The following is a 17,756-nucleotide window of genomic DNA, read 5'->3' as shown; positions in this document are numbered from 1 at the left end:
GTTCGGTTTAAATCCATGTTTTCATTGGGTTGTTGGGCAATCAAAAGACAGGAAATAGAAAGAGGAGGAAGAGACAAGTTTATTGGGGTCCATGTCGCCGGCGTTGGCTGCCGGACGATGAAGAGATGGCCGGAGAGAACTCACGGCAGATTAGAGAGAAGAATGTGTGCCGCTGCTGAGGAGGAAAATGAGAAAAAAAAAATGCTGAAGTTAGGTTTTATAGTAAAACCTTAGCTGACGAATTTACAAAATTGCCCTTTAACTTAAAATACCCGAAGCTTGATGGTCATAGCTCTGTTTCACGCCTTCTTCGTGTCTACGTGCTGTATTCCCGAGCCCTATCCAACTAGATCAAAAGATCGTTTAAAATCTAAACATTTAATTTTGTCAAAATAAAACCTTAAACCAATTTATAAAAGCATTTCTTTTTAAAACAAACAATTTTATAAATTCATAGGAAAATAATTTTAATGAAATATTTAATAGGAAATAATTTCAAAATTTTCTATAATAAGTATTTAGAGTTTTTTTTTAATGGGAATGGGCTAGTGGTAGGGGTGTGATTTGGATTGGAAAATCCGAATCCGATCGATTTCAATTCGAAAATTTCCAATTTTGGAACACTTGATTCAAATCTGAAAATGCAGAAATCCAAAAATTCAGAAAAAAATTAGATTGAAATTGGAATGTTTCTATAAATTCTGATGCGAAATTTTCCTAAGGCATTCTGATCCAATATTTCATAAATTATGCCAAATTTATTTTGTATTTATATTAAATATTTTATCATTTTTTTAGTTTTCTACTATATGTTTCAATAATTTTTTATTTGTTTAAAACATGCACATACATATATATTAAAAACAGATGACTAATTATAAATATAAGTATATTATAAATATATATGTATCATAATAATATAAATTCTAACAAAGACACTCACATTTTTGTACTTGTAATTACTTTTTTTTTAATCAGGGGCAATTAATTTCATTATTAATCAAAAGTTCCGAAAATGTAATATTTCAAAAAAATCTAAAAAATCAAAGAAATTTGAAAAATTTCGAATTGGAATGAGATGTTGAAATTCCAATTTTTTGGAATAGAAATTTCATTCCGAAATTTTTTGGATTAGAATTGGAATACCCTATTTCCGTTCCCTCATTTCCGAAACACACCCCTAGCTAGTGGGAATGGGCTAAGGTTATATTTAGTGGCAATGGTCTAATAGTGTTATATTTATTGGAAATGGGTGAGGACATGTAATCCACTTTTAACAAATAGTGGAGATTTGTAACTATTACTTCTATAGTTTGAGTCTTAAGTGGGAAATAATAATTTATCAAATTTTATTAATCTCACACTTTGTCTCTTTTGGTTGGATTTGGAGTGGGAAAAGAATAATTATCCCACTAATTTTTTTATTTGTTTCAATGTTCATCATGCCACTTATTAGTCAACTATTGTACAAATTAGTGGGACCTAAAGCAACCATCTTCTCCACCATAATTTTTAAAACAAACCAAAATATTAATTGGTGACTCCAAAAATGTCAATTCTCACTAATTTCAATCTAGTTTCAATTCAAGGTGGCTTTAAGCCATATTTGTTGTAGTGGTTGGTCCAGCCATATTTAAGATGATGAGAAAGACCTGGCCAAAAAAAAAAATGATGAGAAAGACGTACGTGTATCCATCATTCATCCTAAAAAATTGTGGTATTCTTTCTCTTTTCCTTTTTCTACTTGAGAGAAAATTCAAACTTAGGATTTTTTTTTTTATAGAAGTGGCAATTGGTGTTAGTACGTAGGTGGTGTTTGTATTAAAAACTAGTTAATCCTAATCTAATCCGTTTAATTAATTATGTGGAATGACTCAACCCTAACTCAACATGTCTATAATCATGTCATGTTTGGGTTGACTCATATATCTTATGATCTTAAAACTTAAATATAATTTTCCTTATTTTTAAACCAAAACTATCACTTATAAAACAAAAATTTATTTAATTATGATATTAACAAAACCATAAAAAAAATAATAATAACTCTATAATTATATAATGACTCATACAATAAATATTAAAACAATGAGAAAAGTTTAATATAGTACTAGTTGAACGTGTTTATCTTATCATAATTGTGTTACACATATTTAACACTAACCCAACCCATTTATTATTCGTGTTTAATTAATATGTCGTGTCATAATCATGTTCATTTCAAGTGTTGAGGTGTGGAGCCAATTTGAAAGAGGTTATGATGTTTTTTGGTAAGTGGATTTGATCCAAGAACACTTGGGATTAATCCACTAACATGTTGGTGAAATGTAGGAAGACAGCAAGGTTATGTGGGATCGATCCCACAGAGAGGAGTTTTCTTGCAGAAAGTGAAAGTGGGATCAATCCCATGTCGCGACCCCCTGTTTTTCTGATGCATTTTTTTACCTCCAAATGTTCTCATTTTGCTCCAATGTATACCTTAAGTCCTATAAGGTATAAATATGAACTTATAGGCATTCTAAACCCTAACTTTTCAGATTTAAAGGGAGTGAAGAGAGAGATGAGAGAAAGAGAGAAACACTTGAGAGATTTTGAGTGATAAATCTTGTAATCCCTAAGAGTAAGTAAGAGATATACTTGTGGGCTCTTGTATTTTGGGATTCTCCCTCTTGTTCTTCTTCATCTATAGTGGAACCCTAGCAACCCCGTGGAGTAGCCCGTTTGGTCACATTGGCCGAGTGAACCACGCTAAATTTGGTGTGTTCTTTCTTTTGCTTACTTATTTGTGCTTGCTTGTTAGGTGTTGCTATTTATTTGGGTTTGTTTTCTGTTGACCTAGAATATTTAGAATTTGTTGGCATTATTGGATTTCTTGGTTGTTGTCTATTGTTGTTAATTTGTACTTATTATTGGCTAGGGATTGGGGTCGAAAATCCCCTAATCAAGAAATGTTCAACCCCAACCTGCCTACTTCGTGTCGTGATAAATCAATAGCTACTTGTTCATGACCAATTGGTTTAGTGGATTACATGCACATGGTCTCCCCGTTGGCAGGAGGAGGTTATGAGTTCAAATCTCATGGATAACAGTTGTTGATAAATAAAAAAAAATCACTACTACTTGGAAATTAAGCTTTGATAACTGTAAAGTTTTCCCTAAGATCCCATCCATTGTAACTCGTTTAAGTATAATTCAACGGTTGTTTCTTTTCAATTGAGTTCTAAACTATGTGGTGGATCTCTTCAACTTAAAGTTTCCAAGTCTAATGTTTTAATTCAGGAGATAAATTCTCTCCTCTAACTATGTACGTGGTGGATTCTTTAATTTTAAATGAAATTAAACAGTTGAGATTTCAATTTTGAGAAATGAGAGAATGAGCACATATAAAGAAGAGAGTGTCCTTGTCCCTTTACTTTTTGCCTGGTGTTACAAAAAGGTTTGCACATCCAAATTTAAAAAGGCTTATTCGCGCCAATGCCCCCTGAAAGTAACTTCGATTTTCAATTTGCCCCCTGAAACTTCATTCCTCCTACTTTGCCCCCCAAACTTTACAATTTCAATATTCCGTCAACTCCGTCTATGGGTCCGTCAAAAACGCCTACGTGGAAGGGGCAATTTGGTCTTTTACATTAAAATAAATAAAACAGCACTAGCATTCCCTCCCCCACCTGAACCCCGACCCCACCCAACCCAACCCACCCCACCAACCTCCCCACCACACCATTAACAGGCAAAAAATGAAACCATGAAATTCAACAGCACAAATGCAGGTACACATTTTAAGTTAATTCATCAAAGAAGCATCAAATTATCACAAACCCAACAACCAAAACTCAGAGAAATCTCAATTAAACCAAGCAAACAAACAATACCCATATGAAGAATCACCCAGCAAAGCCCAAAAGAACCCACATTATCTATAGACACAACACAGCCACATACCTTTGACCATCAAGATTGCCCTGCCCACTGCTCCCTCCACTGCCGTACGACCCATCATCCGCCGCCGCCTGCCACGCGGACTTCCAGGCATGCGAGGGCAGCGGATGCAAGCCGTAAACCCCGGTGGGGTCCACGGCGGGCCTCCCAATCATCATCCCTCCGGGGGCACCTGCAGGCTGTCCCATTGGAGGATAGTAGGAACCCCACTGGCGGTGGCCCCCACCATGGCGCCGAGGCCGACGGCGGCCTCGTCCTTGATCTCATCCCGGGGGACAATATCGATGAGGAAATCGAAGATGTCGGTGCGGGTGATGGCAGCAGCAATGTTGTTTTTCTGGAGTGTGCGTCGTTTTTTCTCCTCGGCGTGGAGCCAGGAGCGAATGGTGAGCTCGAGGATGAAGAGCTCGCAGGCCTTGGCGAAGAAGACGATGGCTTCTGCGGAGATCATGCGGACGTCCTCGTCGGCCTTCATGATCTTCTTGATGCGGGCAAGGGGGAGCTGGTGGTTCTTAAAGTCGTTCACTTGCTCGATGTCGTGGCGCTGGTAGGTCCAGAACATCTGGAGCTGCTGGTGCTGGTGCTGCAGGAGGTGGTGGAACGACGGAGCAGAGACCGATGAGGGTTGGGTTGGTGGGTATGTGATGGCGGAAGACTGAGGTGGGTTGGGTCAGGGTTCAGATGGGGGAGGGAATGGTGGGGTGGGGTGGGGTGGGTTGGGTTGGGTGGGGTCGGGGTTCAGGTGGGGGAGGGAATGCTGGGGCTGTTTTATTTATTTTAGAGGGCTGCTATTTGCACACCCTTTTTTTTCTTTTTGCACACCCCATCTGAAAAAAAAAAAAACACTCAAAGAAAAAGACCACTTTGGCCCTCCACACACCCCATACACCCACACACCTCATTCCCATCTCCCCCCCGTACACACCCCATCTTTTTGCACACACCGGCGCAGCACCACCACCGTGCGCAGCACCACCCCCTGCATGCGCCACCCTCCTGCACCACCCTCTCATTCTCTCTCTCCTCATCTCTCTTTCCTCCCTGCTGCACTACCCTCTCATTCTCTCTCTCCTCATCTCTCTCTCCTCCTTGCTGCACCACCCTCCCCGCGCCCACCACCATGCCAAGCTCACACAGCCACGCCCACCACCATGCCAAGCTCGCACAGCCCCAACGCCCGACCACGCCGCCGACGCCCGACCTCGCTCTGCCCAGCTCGCACAACCACGCCGCAGTCCCTGCCAAAAGGATGAGCTTCGCAGGCCGTTCGGCAGTCATCCGCCGAAACCTGCGGGTTCGTTCGGCAGCCATCCGCCGAAACCGGCGATTTCCTTCGGCAGCCACCCATCGAATCTTCGGCAGCCACATGTTTCTTCTTCACCGTCAACCTTGGCCGCCGCCCACACGCTACTACACCTCCGCCCGCAGCACCTTGTCTTCCACCTCGAAGCCCAGAACCAGCCACCATTAAAAAAATATATATATATATGCAGTTCGGCAGACCGGTGCCGAACCGGGCTGTTTGGTTCGGTAGTCATCCGCCGAATATAACAGGATTGTTCGGCGGATGAGTGCCGAACGAAACAGCCCAGTTCGGCACTGGTCCGCCGAACCTGCTGAACTGAAATTTTTTTTTTTTTAATGGTGTTCGGAGGGTGGTGCTGCTGCGGAAGAAGAGAGAGAGAGATAGGAGGGTGGTGCTGCGGGGAGGAGAGAGAGAGAGAGAGAGAGAGAGAGGTCGGTGCTGCGAGGAGGAAAGAGAAAGGGAAGTGGTCGGTGAGGGAAGGAGAAAGGGAGGGAGGTGGTCGGGGGTGAGGGAGGGGGAGGGGCTGTGTGTTTTTTTTTTTTTGGTATGGTTGATGGGGTGTGGTGGGTGAAGGGGTGTGTTATGAGAAATTTTGTGAAATGTATAAAATAGGGGTATTAGGGTAATTGGAGGGGTGTGTTAAAGAGAAATTTTAAATTTTGGGAGAAGATAGGGGGTGTGTAGGAGAAAAGTGTGTGCAAAAAGAAAAAAAAGGGTGTGCAAATAGTAGCACTCTTATTTTAATGTAAAAGACCAAATTGCCCCTTCCACGTAAGCGTTTTTGACGGACCCATAGATGGAGTTGACGGAATATTGAAATTGTAAAGTTCGGGGGGCAAAGTGGGAGGAATGAAGTTTCAGGGGGCAAATTGAAAATCGAAGTTACATTCAGGGGGCATTGGCGCGAATAAGCCATTTAAAAAAGAAAAATCTATTGTTATGAGAGAAGAAATAGTGCAAAATGGCAAAACTCGAAAGCACAAATTATTGAAAAATTATTAAGTATAACTGATATAGTCACGTGGTGTAACCTATCCAACGTGTAAGGATATTATTGGACGATATGTTTTTATTTGTAGGGTATAGTATTAATAACATTCACTCATATTATAACACATAGGTTAGTTATACCAAGTGACAGTGTATTGGTTATACAGAATAATTTTTCTAAATTAAGGTCCATCAAAAAAAATTGGACACTGCAAACCAAAATCAACATTTGTCAAGCATATTTCACAACTTGTTTTTCACTGCTGTAACAGTAGCCCCAAACTTTTTGACCCAATATTAGTATAGCACTAACCACAATGCCTTCAATAACAGAATGGACAGTGCAACACATACTACTACACGTGGTTGCCCAGCACCCAATTGATTTGAAACTCTTGTGCTAACAGACAATATATGCAGAAGTAAAGAACACGAGAATTTTTGAGAAAAATATGCAAAATATAGTAGATTTGTAGATTTACACTCACCTTGCTGCACCACTGAATACCAGGGGAATCATGAGACAATTGAACATGTGTTAAGGCTGGGAATGTGTCACAATCAGTTAATAATTAATAGCTTTATATATATTTTTGGTCTATTTCCTATTTGCTTAAAGTTTTATAGAGTATAATGGTTGCCTAACATGGTATTTTGTATTTAATTTACAAAAAGTCCAGGGTTCGAAACCTCCAATGCTCACTCCCCGCTATTTTGTTGTTTGTAAAGTGCTAGGTGAGGCAGCACCTATCTGGCTATCTGTTATGTCTGCTTTTCTCTGTTTGATATATCTTGTTCTTAGCATATTCCCCAACTAAATTTTGGGGGTCTAATAGTTGTTCAAGAGTAATAGATCCTGCATTTTCATTTGTACCAGTAAGAATTTTCACTGATTTTAAGGCTTTAGTTAGTGTCAATTGCAAACCTGATTGATAGGGCTGAGCCTCTCTACCCATTGCGTATTAGTTTTGGATTAGATGCCATAATTACATATCGTTTTAGACAATTAAATAGGAATTTCATGGAAGGCCTCCAAACGGGAGAGACACTAACAATGAATTGATCCAATATATTGGCACAGAAGCACCTCTATGTCCAAGGCTGGCCTTGAATACCAGAAGCCAACAAATAAGCAAGTGTAGTATCTGACCTAAAAAGAAAAAGCAAGTGTAGTAGTGTTGCAGTTCCTGTGCTAACATCATTCCAACACATTAGATCCTGTCTTATTATTTAGTAGTGGAGAAAGGCTCTCTAGCTGTGCTTTGTGAGAAAGCAATAAGTGAATTAGATGCTCATTTTGTTTCATGCAAATACTAGAGTTACAAAATTTCCCCATGTAATTGCAGAGTCTTATGCTCTCTTTAAGGTTTTGAAAATGAAACACTAATTGGGAAAATTATTATATAAAACAAACTTGCATAGCATTAACAAGCCATACAAATCCAATGCAAAATCATTTCAGACTTGTCACTTGTAGGTTCTGATATGGATTGAAATGTCTTCCGTAGGGAAAACAACTATGCACTTATAATTAAGCACTAGAACCTTCTTTTTTAAGTCTAAATTTTCCCTTCCTGAAATAATCCTCTGAAGGACCTACTCTAGATATGATCATGACTTTTGCATCAGCTTTGCGATGATTCTTCAGCAAACGGCCTTTGTGTTGAACACTCTATCCGAAGCTTTCTTCACCTACAAAATGAATAGAAATGGACCATGAGATGAATGCAACAGAGATTGATACATGAAACATAACATGACAAAGTAGTTTACTTCTTTCTCCCAATCTGTGCATATGATTATGATTGCAAGAGATAGTGCTTGCACAAATAGCGCCACAATAATTCCCATCCAAAGACCCTGTGAAGGACATGTTAATGTGAAATTAATAAGGATTAAGAAAGTAGAAGATAAAATTAAAATCAAGAGTATGATGGAGACTTAAATAAATAAAAAAGCACAAGAATTTGGTGTCACCTTCCCTCCAATGTGCAGAACAAAAGCTAATAATACTGATGTGGGAATGCCCATAAGATAATAAGCTCCCAGATTAACATAAGCCCCAATCTTCTGCTGTCCACTTCCTCTTATGATACCTGAAGTTGTAAATTAAAGTCACTTCTTTTCAAAAATCAGAGATCAAATCTTTCTTAGAATGAGAAACTTGGTATAAGGGTAAAACCTTATAGTGGATAACTTATTTTCCACATGGATGAGTTGAATTCAAATTTCAAAATCCTTGCAACAGAGGAATCTCTAACAAACACTTTTTTTTTCCTTAATTCAGTTTTAACTCTTACTAAAAAAAGGCTACTAAATCCAAATTCAGAAGAGAAAAATCTACTTTTATGAGAGAAGAAATGGTGCAAAATGGCAAAAACCTGAAAGCACAGATTGAAGTCCATCGAAAAAGTGGGATACTGCAACCAAAATCAGCATTTGTGCAACATAATTCACAACTTCTTGTTCATTGCTGTAACAGTAGCCCCAAACTTTTCGACCCAATATCAAGATAGCACCAACCACAATGCCTTCAGTGACAACAATGCACAGTGAAACACTTACTGCTAGACGTGCTAGTCGTGGTTGCCCAGCACCCAATTGATTTGAAACTCTTGTGCTAATAGACAATATAGATGTAAAGAACAGAAGAGATTTTGTTGAGACAAATTTACACAACAGAGGCATGCAAAACATGTAGCTTTAGACTCACCATACTGCACTCAGATAAAAAAAACACTCACCTTGCCGCGCCACAGAAGCCAAGGGGAATCATGTATATCATTGAACATGTGTTGAGGCTGGGAATGTGTCACAAGCTGTTAGTTATGAATCTGCTGCATGTTCATTAGCTACCAATAAGAATTTGTATTGCTCTTAAGTCATTAGATAGTGTCAAATGCAGACCTGATTGACAGGACTGAGGTTTCAAGCTTTGGATTAGGGAGAAAACCAGATAACAAGACCATCAATTCGAATGACCAAATTTCTAAGCTGCTCACAGAAATAAAACCAGCAAACACATACAGTAAGTACTGACATTTCAAATTTTCAAATATAGATATTCGGAACTCTGCCAATCATGATATTGCATTCTAAAAAATAGGAATAGATAGTTTTAAAATATTAGGACTATGTCAACGAAAGATTACCTGATCATAATAGCAGAAGGAATAGATAGTTTTAAAAAATTGAGAATTCCATGGAAGGCCTCCATTGAGAATCCAGTCCATGTGTGCTTACAAGAGGGAGCAACTCTGACATAAAGAACCAACAACAATGCATTGATCCAATACGAGATGGAGTTCGCCACAGCAGCGCCTCTATATCCAAGGCTAGTCTTGTATACCAGAAGCCAACAGAAAAGCAAGTGAAGTAGTGTAGCAGTTCCTGTGCTAACAATCATGGGAACCACATTGTTTTGAGTTTGCAAGAATCTGGAATGGCATTGTTGGATTGCATAAGCGAAAATGCACGGTATCAAGAAACGAGCATAATTCCCCGCAGCAGTTGCTATTTCTGGATCTTGACCCAAGAATTTAAGAATGAGGCCTGCATTGAACCATATAATTGCAAGAGGAATGCAGGCCAGCAGAAGAACAAGCATTGCCCTCTGCATATGTATGCCAAGCATGTGATACTGTTTTGCTCCGAAGGACTGGCCACAGAAAGTGTCTAATGCGCTACCCATTCCTATCTGTTCAACAATTTAAGAGGGAAATGGATACTAAGTTACTAACATTAACATCATACACAACGAACATGAATAATAATGTTTTTATTAGATAGTCTGACAACATATATAATTATCTATTGAGATACAACAAGAATCACAATTCAGACATCATATATATACTTTTTCTCTTCTTCTTTTTGTATCCATGGTCTAAGTAGCACAAATTCTAGAGATAATTAAAATTTTGGGGGGGACCTAAAAATATAGGCTTTACACACTTTTCTATAGTCCTGTAAATAGTTACTTTTGGGTTTGTATGTTTGTAAAATATTTCTTAAACATCATCTTTTGGGTATGGTGTTTAGTGGGGTACTTTCTGTAAACTCAAATCCCCAACTTTGATGTAAATAATGTTTAAGATAGAAGGCATCTTATCTTACTATCAAGCTCAGACCAGTGACTGAAGCAAATGAAGTGGCCATGGAAGCACCTGCAAGTGCCAGCTCTCCAAGATGACCAACATACATGACTGAAATAACCTGCATACCAAATAGCAAGAAATTTGATGATACAAGTGGCCCTGCTAACCACAGCTGCTTCTTCACTTCCCCGAAAATCTCGTCTCTGGTCGGTCGTCCCTTTTGTGATTGTAATACAAGTTCTTGAGGAATTGGAATCAAGGGTGATTCAAGACCACCAGTTTGCTCTTCCACATCCATTTGTTACGTTTCTGTTTTGCAAAGAGAGCAGAGTGTTGAAGGCAGCCACTCTAAGGAAAAAGGAATTGTCATTTTTATGATGAATTGAGGAATATATATTTCAAGTCTGCGAATTAGTCAATGCCAGAAAAAACAAAAGAAGAATCGGCAGAACACAATATGTACTGTGCGAATTAGTCAATTTCTATTATCTTACATCTTATGTCACTGTCCATCCTCGCCATACATTCAAATCAAGAACTGCTGACAAATTTAACACATTTTACCCAAGAAATATGGTTTGGCCTTCTATAGTGATAGTGATTTTTGAGCCTATTGTTGTACCAAATTAAATTAAACATAATTTTGATTATGTGACTTTTAATTTATAACTTATAGCATAAGTGAATTATAAAAATTATATTAATGTCATTAATTTAATGAGATTTTTAATATGAATTCAATATCAAATATATTTATATATTAATTATTTGAAGGCACGAGTGATACTTTTTTATTTTAATGAAATGCACTAGAAGTTTGATAAAAACATTACACATAGAATGAAATGACAACTATATAAAGGAAACAACATTGGAGTTAACAAAAATAAAAACACTCAGTTTAGGAGAGAGTCTTCAATGGGGCATGCCCCAGTGAGGCATGCCCCATACAAGATTTATCCCTCGGTTTAGTGGTTTTTATGCGGTGGGGGCCAATTTAGGTGTCTCGGTTCAATAGGGTTGAACTTGTCATTGACCCAATTTGCCTCCCATTTGTCAAATTTGCAATCTTCACATGTCACACCGGGAGGGCATACCTTGAGACACTTGCAGATGACCCTGTCCTCAAGATCGGACTTGAAGTCTTGAAATTCACGACCACTAGGATGGTGGGCCAAGACCTCATTGTGCAAATTCAGGCAAAATTCGCAATAACCCCAGAATTTATCTGTTTTGCAACACTTACACAAGCTCCAATCTTTTAAATCTTCTTGTTCTTCTTCAATCTTCTTTTCTCTTGCAAGTCGCGGAGCATCAAGAACCTTAGTCCTTCTGTCGAATTTATCCATGTGACAAGCAAATTTAATTTTCCACGTGAAGATTATCTTGCTTGGCCCTTTTTGATGCATTTCTTCTGGGTGACCTAAGACGACCCCTGAATAGTAGGAGTGGGAATTGGTCGGTTTTACCAGCCAACCGACCCATTTCCAGCACAAAGGATGATATCTAATGAGATTGTTAGCCAAGCCTTGATGAAAGTCTTCTCTTCGTCACTCGACCAAGACGGACTTTTCTTCCCCATCAATGAAAACAAAAAATTTATGTAAGATTTTTGGTATGAAAAAGATTGATGATTGTGTGAAAAGTGAATAAGGTATTTATAGAAAAAATTATGATAGCTGGTAGAAATAATGTTATATTTCTCAGAAAGTTTTTGGAATTTTTTTTATGTATTTTCTGGCATTTTTAAATTTATTTTAATTATAACAATTAATTGCAACAGACATTTAATCCTGCATATATGTTGATCTCCAACAAACAAGCAATGAGATTCGTTGAAAGTGTGCAACTTATTTGGACCGTCCGTTTCTGATGGACCTTTAATCACGGCCGCACATCTTCTTCACGCGTGGAAGGCTACGTGACTCTGCAACAAGACAGAGCGTGGGGCCCGCGTGCAGGTTGTTTCTCGACCGGCCACCACGGTTCATCTCTCTCTCTCTCCTCTCTGATTCCCACGTGGACCGAGCCCGCTCGGTATTGCTCTCACTCTTAGTGATGTCCAATATGAACATCAACAATTGGACTCGGGTACAATCACTTACACTCACTCTCTCTGGCCCAGTGTGAGGTGTGAGTCCAATTAATCACTCTCACAGGGACGTTGTGGAAAAGTGATCGATGAAAATAGAATTAAAGACTAAGTAGATATAAAATAAAAGTTTAAGTACTCAATTAAATCACAAAATTTTGAGTACGAAATTAAGACAGGGGTCGAAATTTGAGCTAAAAGTGAAAAAAAAAAAAACACTAAATAGCATATTTGGGTTTGATCCAGGTTTTATATGGATTTATCTAGAGTTTTTCGTTCAATAGTTCATCTTGCTAAAGTTGAAGTCGACAATATGGTGAACGTTCTGATCGAATGTTTAGTGACTTGTTGACCACTTGTCTACTTACAAGGGGTATTTTGGTCTAAAAATTGGCCAAAGAGCTAATAAAGTTGGACTCTTGTAGCTAGGGGTCGGCAACTAGCCCGGCCCAAATTTTTTGGGTTCGGGCCGGGCTCGGGCTTGAATTATAAAAGCCCAATAGGGTTTTCGGGCCGGGCCGGGCCGGGCTTGGGCTTTAATACACAAGCCCAAGGCCCGCCCATCGGGCTTTGGCTTGCGGGCTTGGAGGGCCGGGCCGGGCTAGGCCCGAACGGGCGGCCCAAAATGGGCCCAAAGCCTATTTAGACACATATATATCTTCAAAAAAAAAAAAAATTGGATTTTGGCTATATTGTGATTTGAACATGAGACCTCACATAACAAGCTTCAACTCTCAACCAACTGAGCTGACAAGTTTATTTGTCAAGTTTGTGAATCATAACATATTTAATAGCTCTTTCGTTTATTTACTTCAATAAATTATTAATATGCTTATTAAGTTATTATATAATACTATTATGTTAGTAATAGTGTAATACCATAAATAATAAACTTTTAAAATTATATACAACATTACAACTATAATAAAACATAAATGTACATATGTATTATTATATATTTTATTACATATTTTTATAAACAAACGATGCAATTGTGTTGTCAACGATCCAAACCGTTCAAATTTTAGTTCCTCACTCAAAGATAATTTGTGCAAAAAATTAGCTCAATCGGAGATGTAAAAGTGACATAATGGTGGTCAAATTAATGAACGATCGTGGTTTTTCTAATGATCATCGAATGGGTAGATGAATTTCGATTTAGCCGATTTTTTGTACGGATGATCTTTGACTATGAACATAGAAAATGAACAGGTCAGATTGTTGAAATCACGTTGTGGTCTTCATAATTATGGAAACAATAAGGTTTCAATGGGAAAGTTATTAGAATTATACTCTTCAAGTGTATTTATATGTAGAAGCTCACATATCGATCTTGTTTTCAACGATCCGAACCGTTCAAGTTTTAGTTCTCCACTCAAAGAGAATTCTTGCAAAAAATTAGCTTAATCGAAGATGTAAAAGTGATTTTTCTAAATGTAACGGTGGTCGAATTAATGAACGATCGTGATTTTTCTAATGATAATCGAATGGGTAGATGAATTCCGATTTAGCCGATTTTTTGTAAGGATGATCTTTGACTATGAAAATAGAAAATGAACGGTTCAGATCGTTGAATTAATGAAATGACGATTGTGGTTTAATAACTTTAATTATACTTGTATTATAAAAGTTGTATATACACATATACATTTATATTTTATTATACTTGTAATGTTGTATACAATTTTAAAAGTTTATTACTTTATTATTTATGGTATTACATAGTTTACACTATTACTATTTACTAACATTATAGTATTATATAATAACTTAATAAGTATATTAATAATTTATTATAGTAAACAAAAAAAAAACCTATTAAATATGTTATGATTTCCAAATTGGGCTTTGGGTCGGGCTTTGGGCGGGCCTAAACGGGCCGAGCTTCGGGCGGCTCATGGGCTTCAAGGGGATGGCCCAAGCCCAACCCAAGAGACTTTCGGGCCGGGCCGGGCCGGCCCAATTTTCGGGCCAAATCGGGCTTCGGGCCTAATGGGCCGGGCGGGCTTCGGGCCTTGGGCTTTTTGGTGAGGCCTACTTGTAGCCAAGCAGCAAGAGAGATAAAATCACTTGTGAATCTCCTAGACCCGGCGTGGATTGTCTGCCTTTGACCGGCCTAAGGGATTAGTCTAGTGCGCAAAAACTGACCCAGGACACCCTTGGTTACCAAAAAAAAAAATTAAGTGATTAAAATGAATTATTTTATAAAATTTCTCAGAAAAAACAAAAAACACTAAAAAAATGAGTAGAAGTACAATTGATATATCATTTACCTAAACAAGTTTAATTTTCCTTACTTGAAATGAATTTTCTTACTTTGGAACATTCAAACTTGAGAATGTTGTTGGAACTTCACATCTTTCGAATCTCACTTTATATCGATATTATTTCAACTTAATTATTTTAAATTTATAATATAACTTAAAAAAATAGTTATCAAAATTTTAGAAATGAAAATTAGAATAATTGTTAGAATAGTTAGTTATCAAAAATTAGAAAAATTGTATTTGAAGAGATTTTCGTATTCATGTCCGGTTATCTATAACTGTGGTTCGGATAAGATTGTTTATACTAATTATATATATGAAGCTTATCCAAACGAAATTCTATACAAAAATTCGAGGAACCCATTGTTCCAACATCGCTGGTCGTGTCGGTGCATATAACTACACCTTCTATAATGACGTGCATCAAATCACTTGGTTTTCTGGCTTGAACAATATAGCTAAGGTCCGTTGATTTTAGGTACCAAATTATAATGTTTTTTCATTTTAACTACCAAAACATTTATGTCATTTTACTTTAGGTACTAAATTTCAGTTTAGGTACCAATTTTAAAAAACATGGTTATATCGAGCTGTGACTGTCTAACAGTCATAACTTTTTTATTGATTTGTTATTTTTTCAATATTTTCAAGGTTTAAACTTTACTATTTAGTCTTTGAGTTATATAACTGCATCCCCTAAGCCTAAATTAAAAGTATTAAACTCTTAAAAATTTTAAATTTTTATAAATTTGAAACAGTCACAGTTTAATCACAACTGTGATTGTTCGACAGTCACAACTATATAACAAACTGATTTGTGACCTAATCCAAAATGTCTTACTCTAGGTTAGTACCTAAACTAAAAAAAATTAGTGCCTTGCTGCTTTATTGAAAAACTATTGATATTTGGTATTTAATCCTAATTTTCTATATAGCTATGGCCTTGGCGTAGAACGCTGGCTTAAGAAATGAGCATATCGAGTCCAACACGATTTTCTCCATTTTTTTTAAGCATGGGTACCTATAATATTGCTTACGTTAATGGGTCAATAAGAAGAAGATTCATAATACATACTTGCTAAATTCAATTAAAAGATTATAATTGCTTGGCCTCACTTAATCTCCCTTCTTTCGAAATAAAACTAAGAATTATAGAGAGGTTGAGGAACATACTTTCTCTAGCACACTCTTCAAAAATGTAAGTTATTCTCCTCAGGGAAATATCTTTGACACTATATTTGATGTTGGCGATTTCTTACCAGTGCAGATGCTCTAATAAGTTGGACTCTGCTGTATGCACTATGCACTATGCACTATGCAGGCAGTGCATCTGGACAGCCATACTCAGATATTTTGTTTTGTTTCTTGTTCCTCGATATTTGCAAGTGATCATTTGTAGTCAAAAGTGGAGGCTTTGCCCGTGACATTCAGATAACTTGGAAAATATTGTACACTTGGTTTTAGACTATTAGTCCAGCCTTATTTATGTGCATGCATCTTGGTCCAGCCATATCTACATTGATGAAAACTCGACACCTACACATCCATCATAAGCTTTTTTAAAGTACCAAATGGTAAATTAGTCGGGGGACTGAGACTTTGAGTCTTAGAAAAATTGGGTGCGAGTAGATAACATTCAAACTCAATTGGTTATATATTTTTAAAGTAAAAATAATAAATTGTAACAAGAACAATTGCCCAATCACCATTTTGGTCGTCAATTTGAATTTTTATTCTAAAGTCTCCAAATTTGATTGGTTCAACTTGGCTAGGCCCAAATGACCACCCAACAACAATTATGTATAGATAATTACAATATATTTGAGAGATATTCCACAATTATAGGGTAACTCTTTAAAAAGGCTTCCCTAAATTTTCGTGGCATTCGGATTAGGATACTCCGGCATGAAGACTATCCCCTCTTTTCGGGTTGGTGTAAAGAAATTTTGTCAATGACAGACTAGTGAACACCAGTTTATAAACTGTATGTGGAAGAATTATTAAGTTCAAATCTTATAAATAATAGTTGTTGATAATTAAAAAAAAAATTCAAAAAAGATGAGAAGTAAATATATATATGGGCCCCATATGTTGAGATCTATTGGCCTTTGGTCGTCCACTATTGGCCCTTGCCCAAGCAGTTCATCACTATGTGTTAGACTATCATTTGTTGATTCCAGCCCACAACAATCTTAATGTGCTTGACTCGGTTAAGCTCATTAGCCATCAAGGATCATTTGTGGGCCAACGTGTTGGCCCATTCAGTGGCGAGTTGCCTACATGATGGCCCATGAAATATCTAGCATAGCCCATGCCAATTTGAGCAGGAACTATATAGTATTTTGGGGGCATACAAATTGGATGACCACAAGCTCCGCAACATTTCTACTTTTAATTGGTTCCATGCCTATGTTTGTGACTTTCCTAACTTACATCAGTCTCATTAGACCTCATATTTATAGCTCCCAAATGATCAGAGATAAACTCCCAAATCTATTAGTTTAGATCGAATATAACTTTTTTCAATTATCTAAACAATATTACTCTGCATAAATATATCAGTAATGTTACACTTACCACATTTTTATACCACAATTTCATATCATCTTACATGGCATTCATACATTGGATACTAAAAATTAAAAAAATAAAACCTAAAAAAGAAAAAGGAAATACCCTTTCAGTAAAGTAATGACACATCAGGTGAGAAACAAAAATGTGGGACAACTAGCATTATTGTAAATCATATATATATTAACTAAACACTTATGGAAACGAAAATGGCTAATTTTCAAGATTCATATACTAGGTAGTTACTATCTCCACCAAGCTATTAAAAGCTTGGGTTGAGCTACCATTACATTCAACAGCATGATGAGCTAGATTTTTGAGCACCCCAATTTTCTGTCTCATTTTCTTTCCTTCTTTAGCCCTCAAAACTAGTTCCAAGGCCTTAGTTGCTCAAACTTTTGTAAGGACCCCTCCCTCAACCTCCACACCAATCCCCCACACAGCCTCTACTGTTCTCATGTTGAGCTTTTGGTCCCCAAAAAAAGGGCTGCACA

The 17,756-nt window shown here is 37.4% G+C and overlaps 1 protein-coding gene and 1 pseudogene across 1 annotated transcript; both read right to left on the bottom strand.

Moving 5' to 3' along the window:
- Window positions 1-3,917: 3,917 nt before the first annotated feature.
- Window positions 3,918-5,407, bottom strand: LOC147293486 (nuclear transcription factor Y subunit C-1 pseudogene; annotated as a pseudogene).
- A 2,020-nt stretch (window positions 5,408-7,427) lies between these two features.
- Window positions 7,428-10,669, bottom strand: LOC147293485 (protein DETOXIFICATION 16-like). Its single transcript, XM_086231703.1, has 8 exons — window positions 10,352-10,669; window positions 9,388-9,932; window positions 9,143-9,229; window positions 8,980-9,036; window positions 8,617-8,855; window positions 8,213-8,331; window positions 8,009-8,095; window positions 7,428-7,927 (listed from the first exon to the last, which is right to left on the bottom strand). The coding sequence occupies exons 1-8, from the start codon at window positions 10,628-10,630 to the stop codon at window positions 7,880-7,882; spliced, it is 1,461 nt and encodes a 486-aa protein (XP_086087829.1). The 5' UTR covers window positions 10,631-10,669; the 3' UTR covers window positions 7,428-7,879.
- Between the last annotated feature and the right edge of the window lie 7,087 nt (window positions 10,670-17,756).

This window comes from Dryas octopetala, chromosome 2, assembly GCF_963921425.1.
Source record: "Dryas octopetala chromosome 2, drDryOcto1.1, whole genome shotgun sequence".
NCBI lineage: Eukaryota > Viridiplantae > Streptophyta > Magnoliopsida > Rosales > Rosaceae > Dryas > Dryas octopetala.
Note: the sequence above shows the minus strand (reverse complement) of the source record. Positions and strands in the feature narration are given on the sequence as shown.

Bases quoted from the DNA above. Each gene is read 5' to 3' on its own strand.
- LOC147293485 (XM_086231703.1), bottom strand. From the start codon at position 10,630: ATGGATGTGGAAGAGCAAACTGGTGGTCTTGAATCACCCTTGATTCCA. The intron at 9,230-9,387 runs GTAATCTTTCGT...TTCTGTGAGCAG, and splicing joins CCTTCTGCTATTATGATCAG to CTTAGAAATTTGGTCATTCG. The intron at 8,332-8,616 runs GTTTTTGCCATT...TTACAACTTCAG, and splicing joins ACTTCAATCTGTGCTTTCAG to GTATCATAAGAGGAAGTGGA.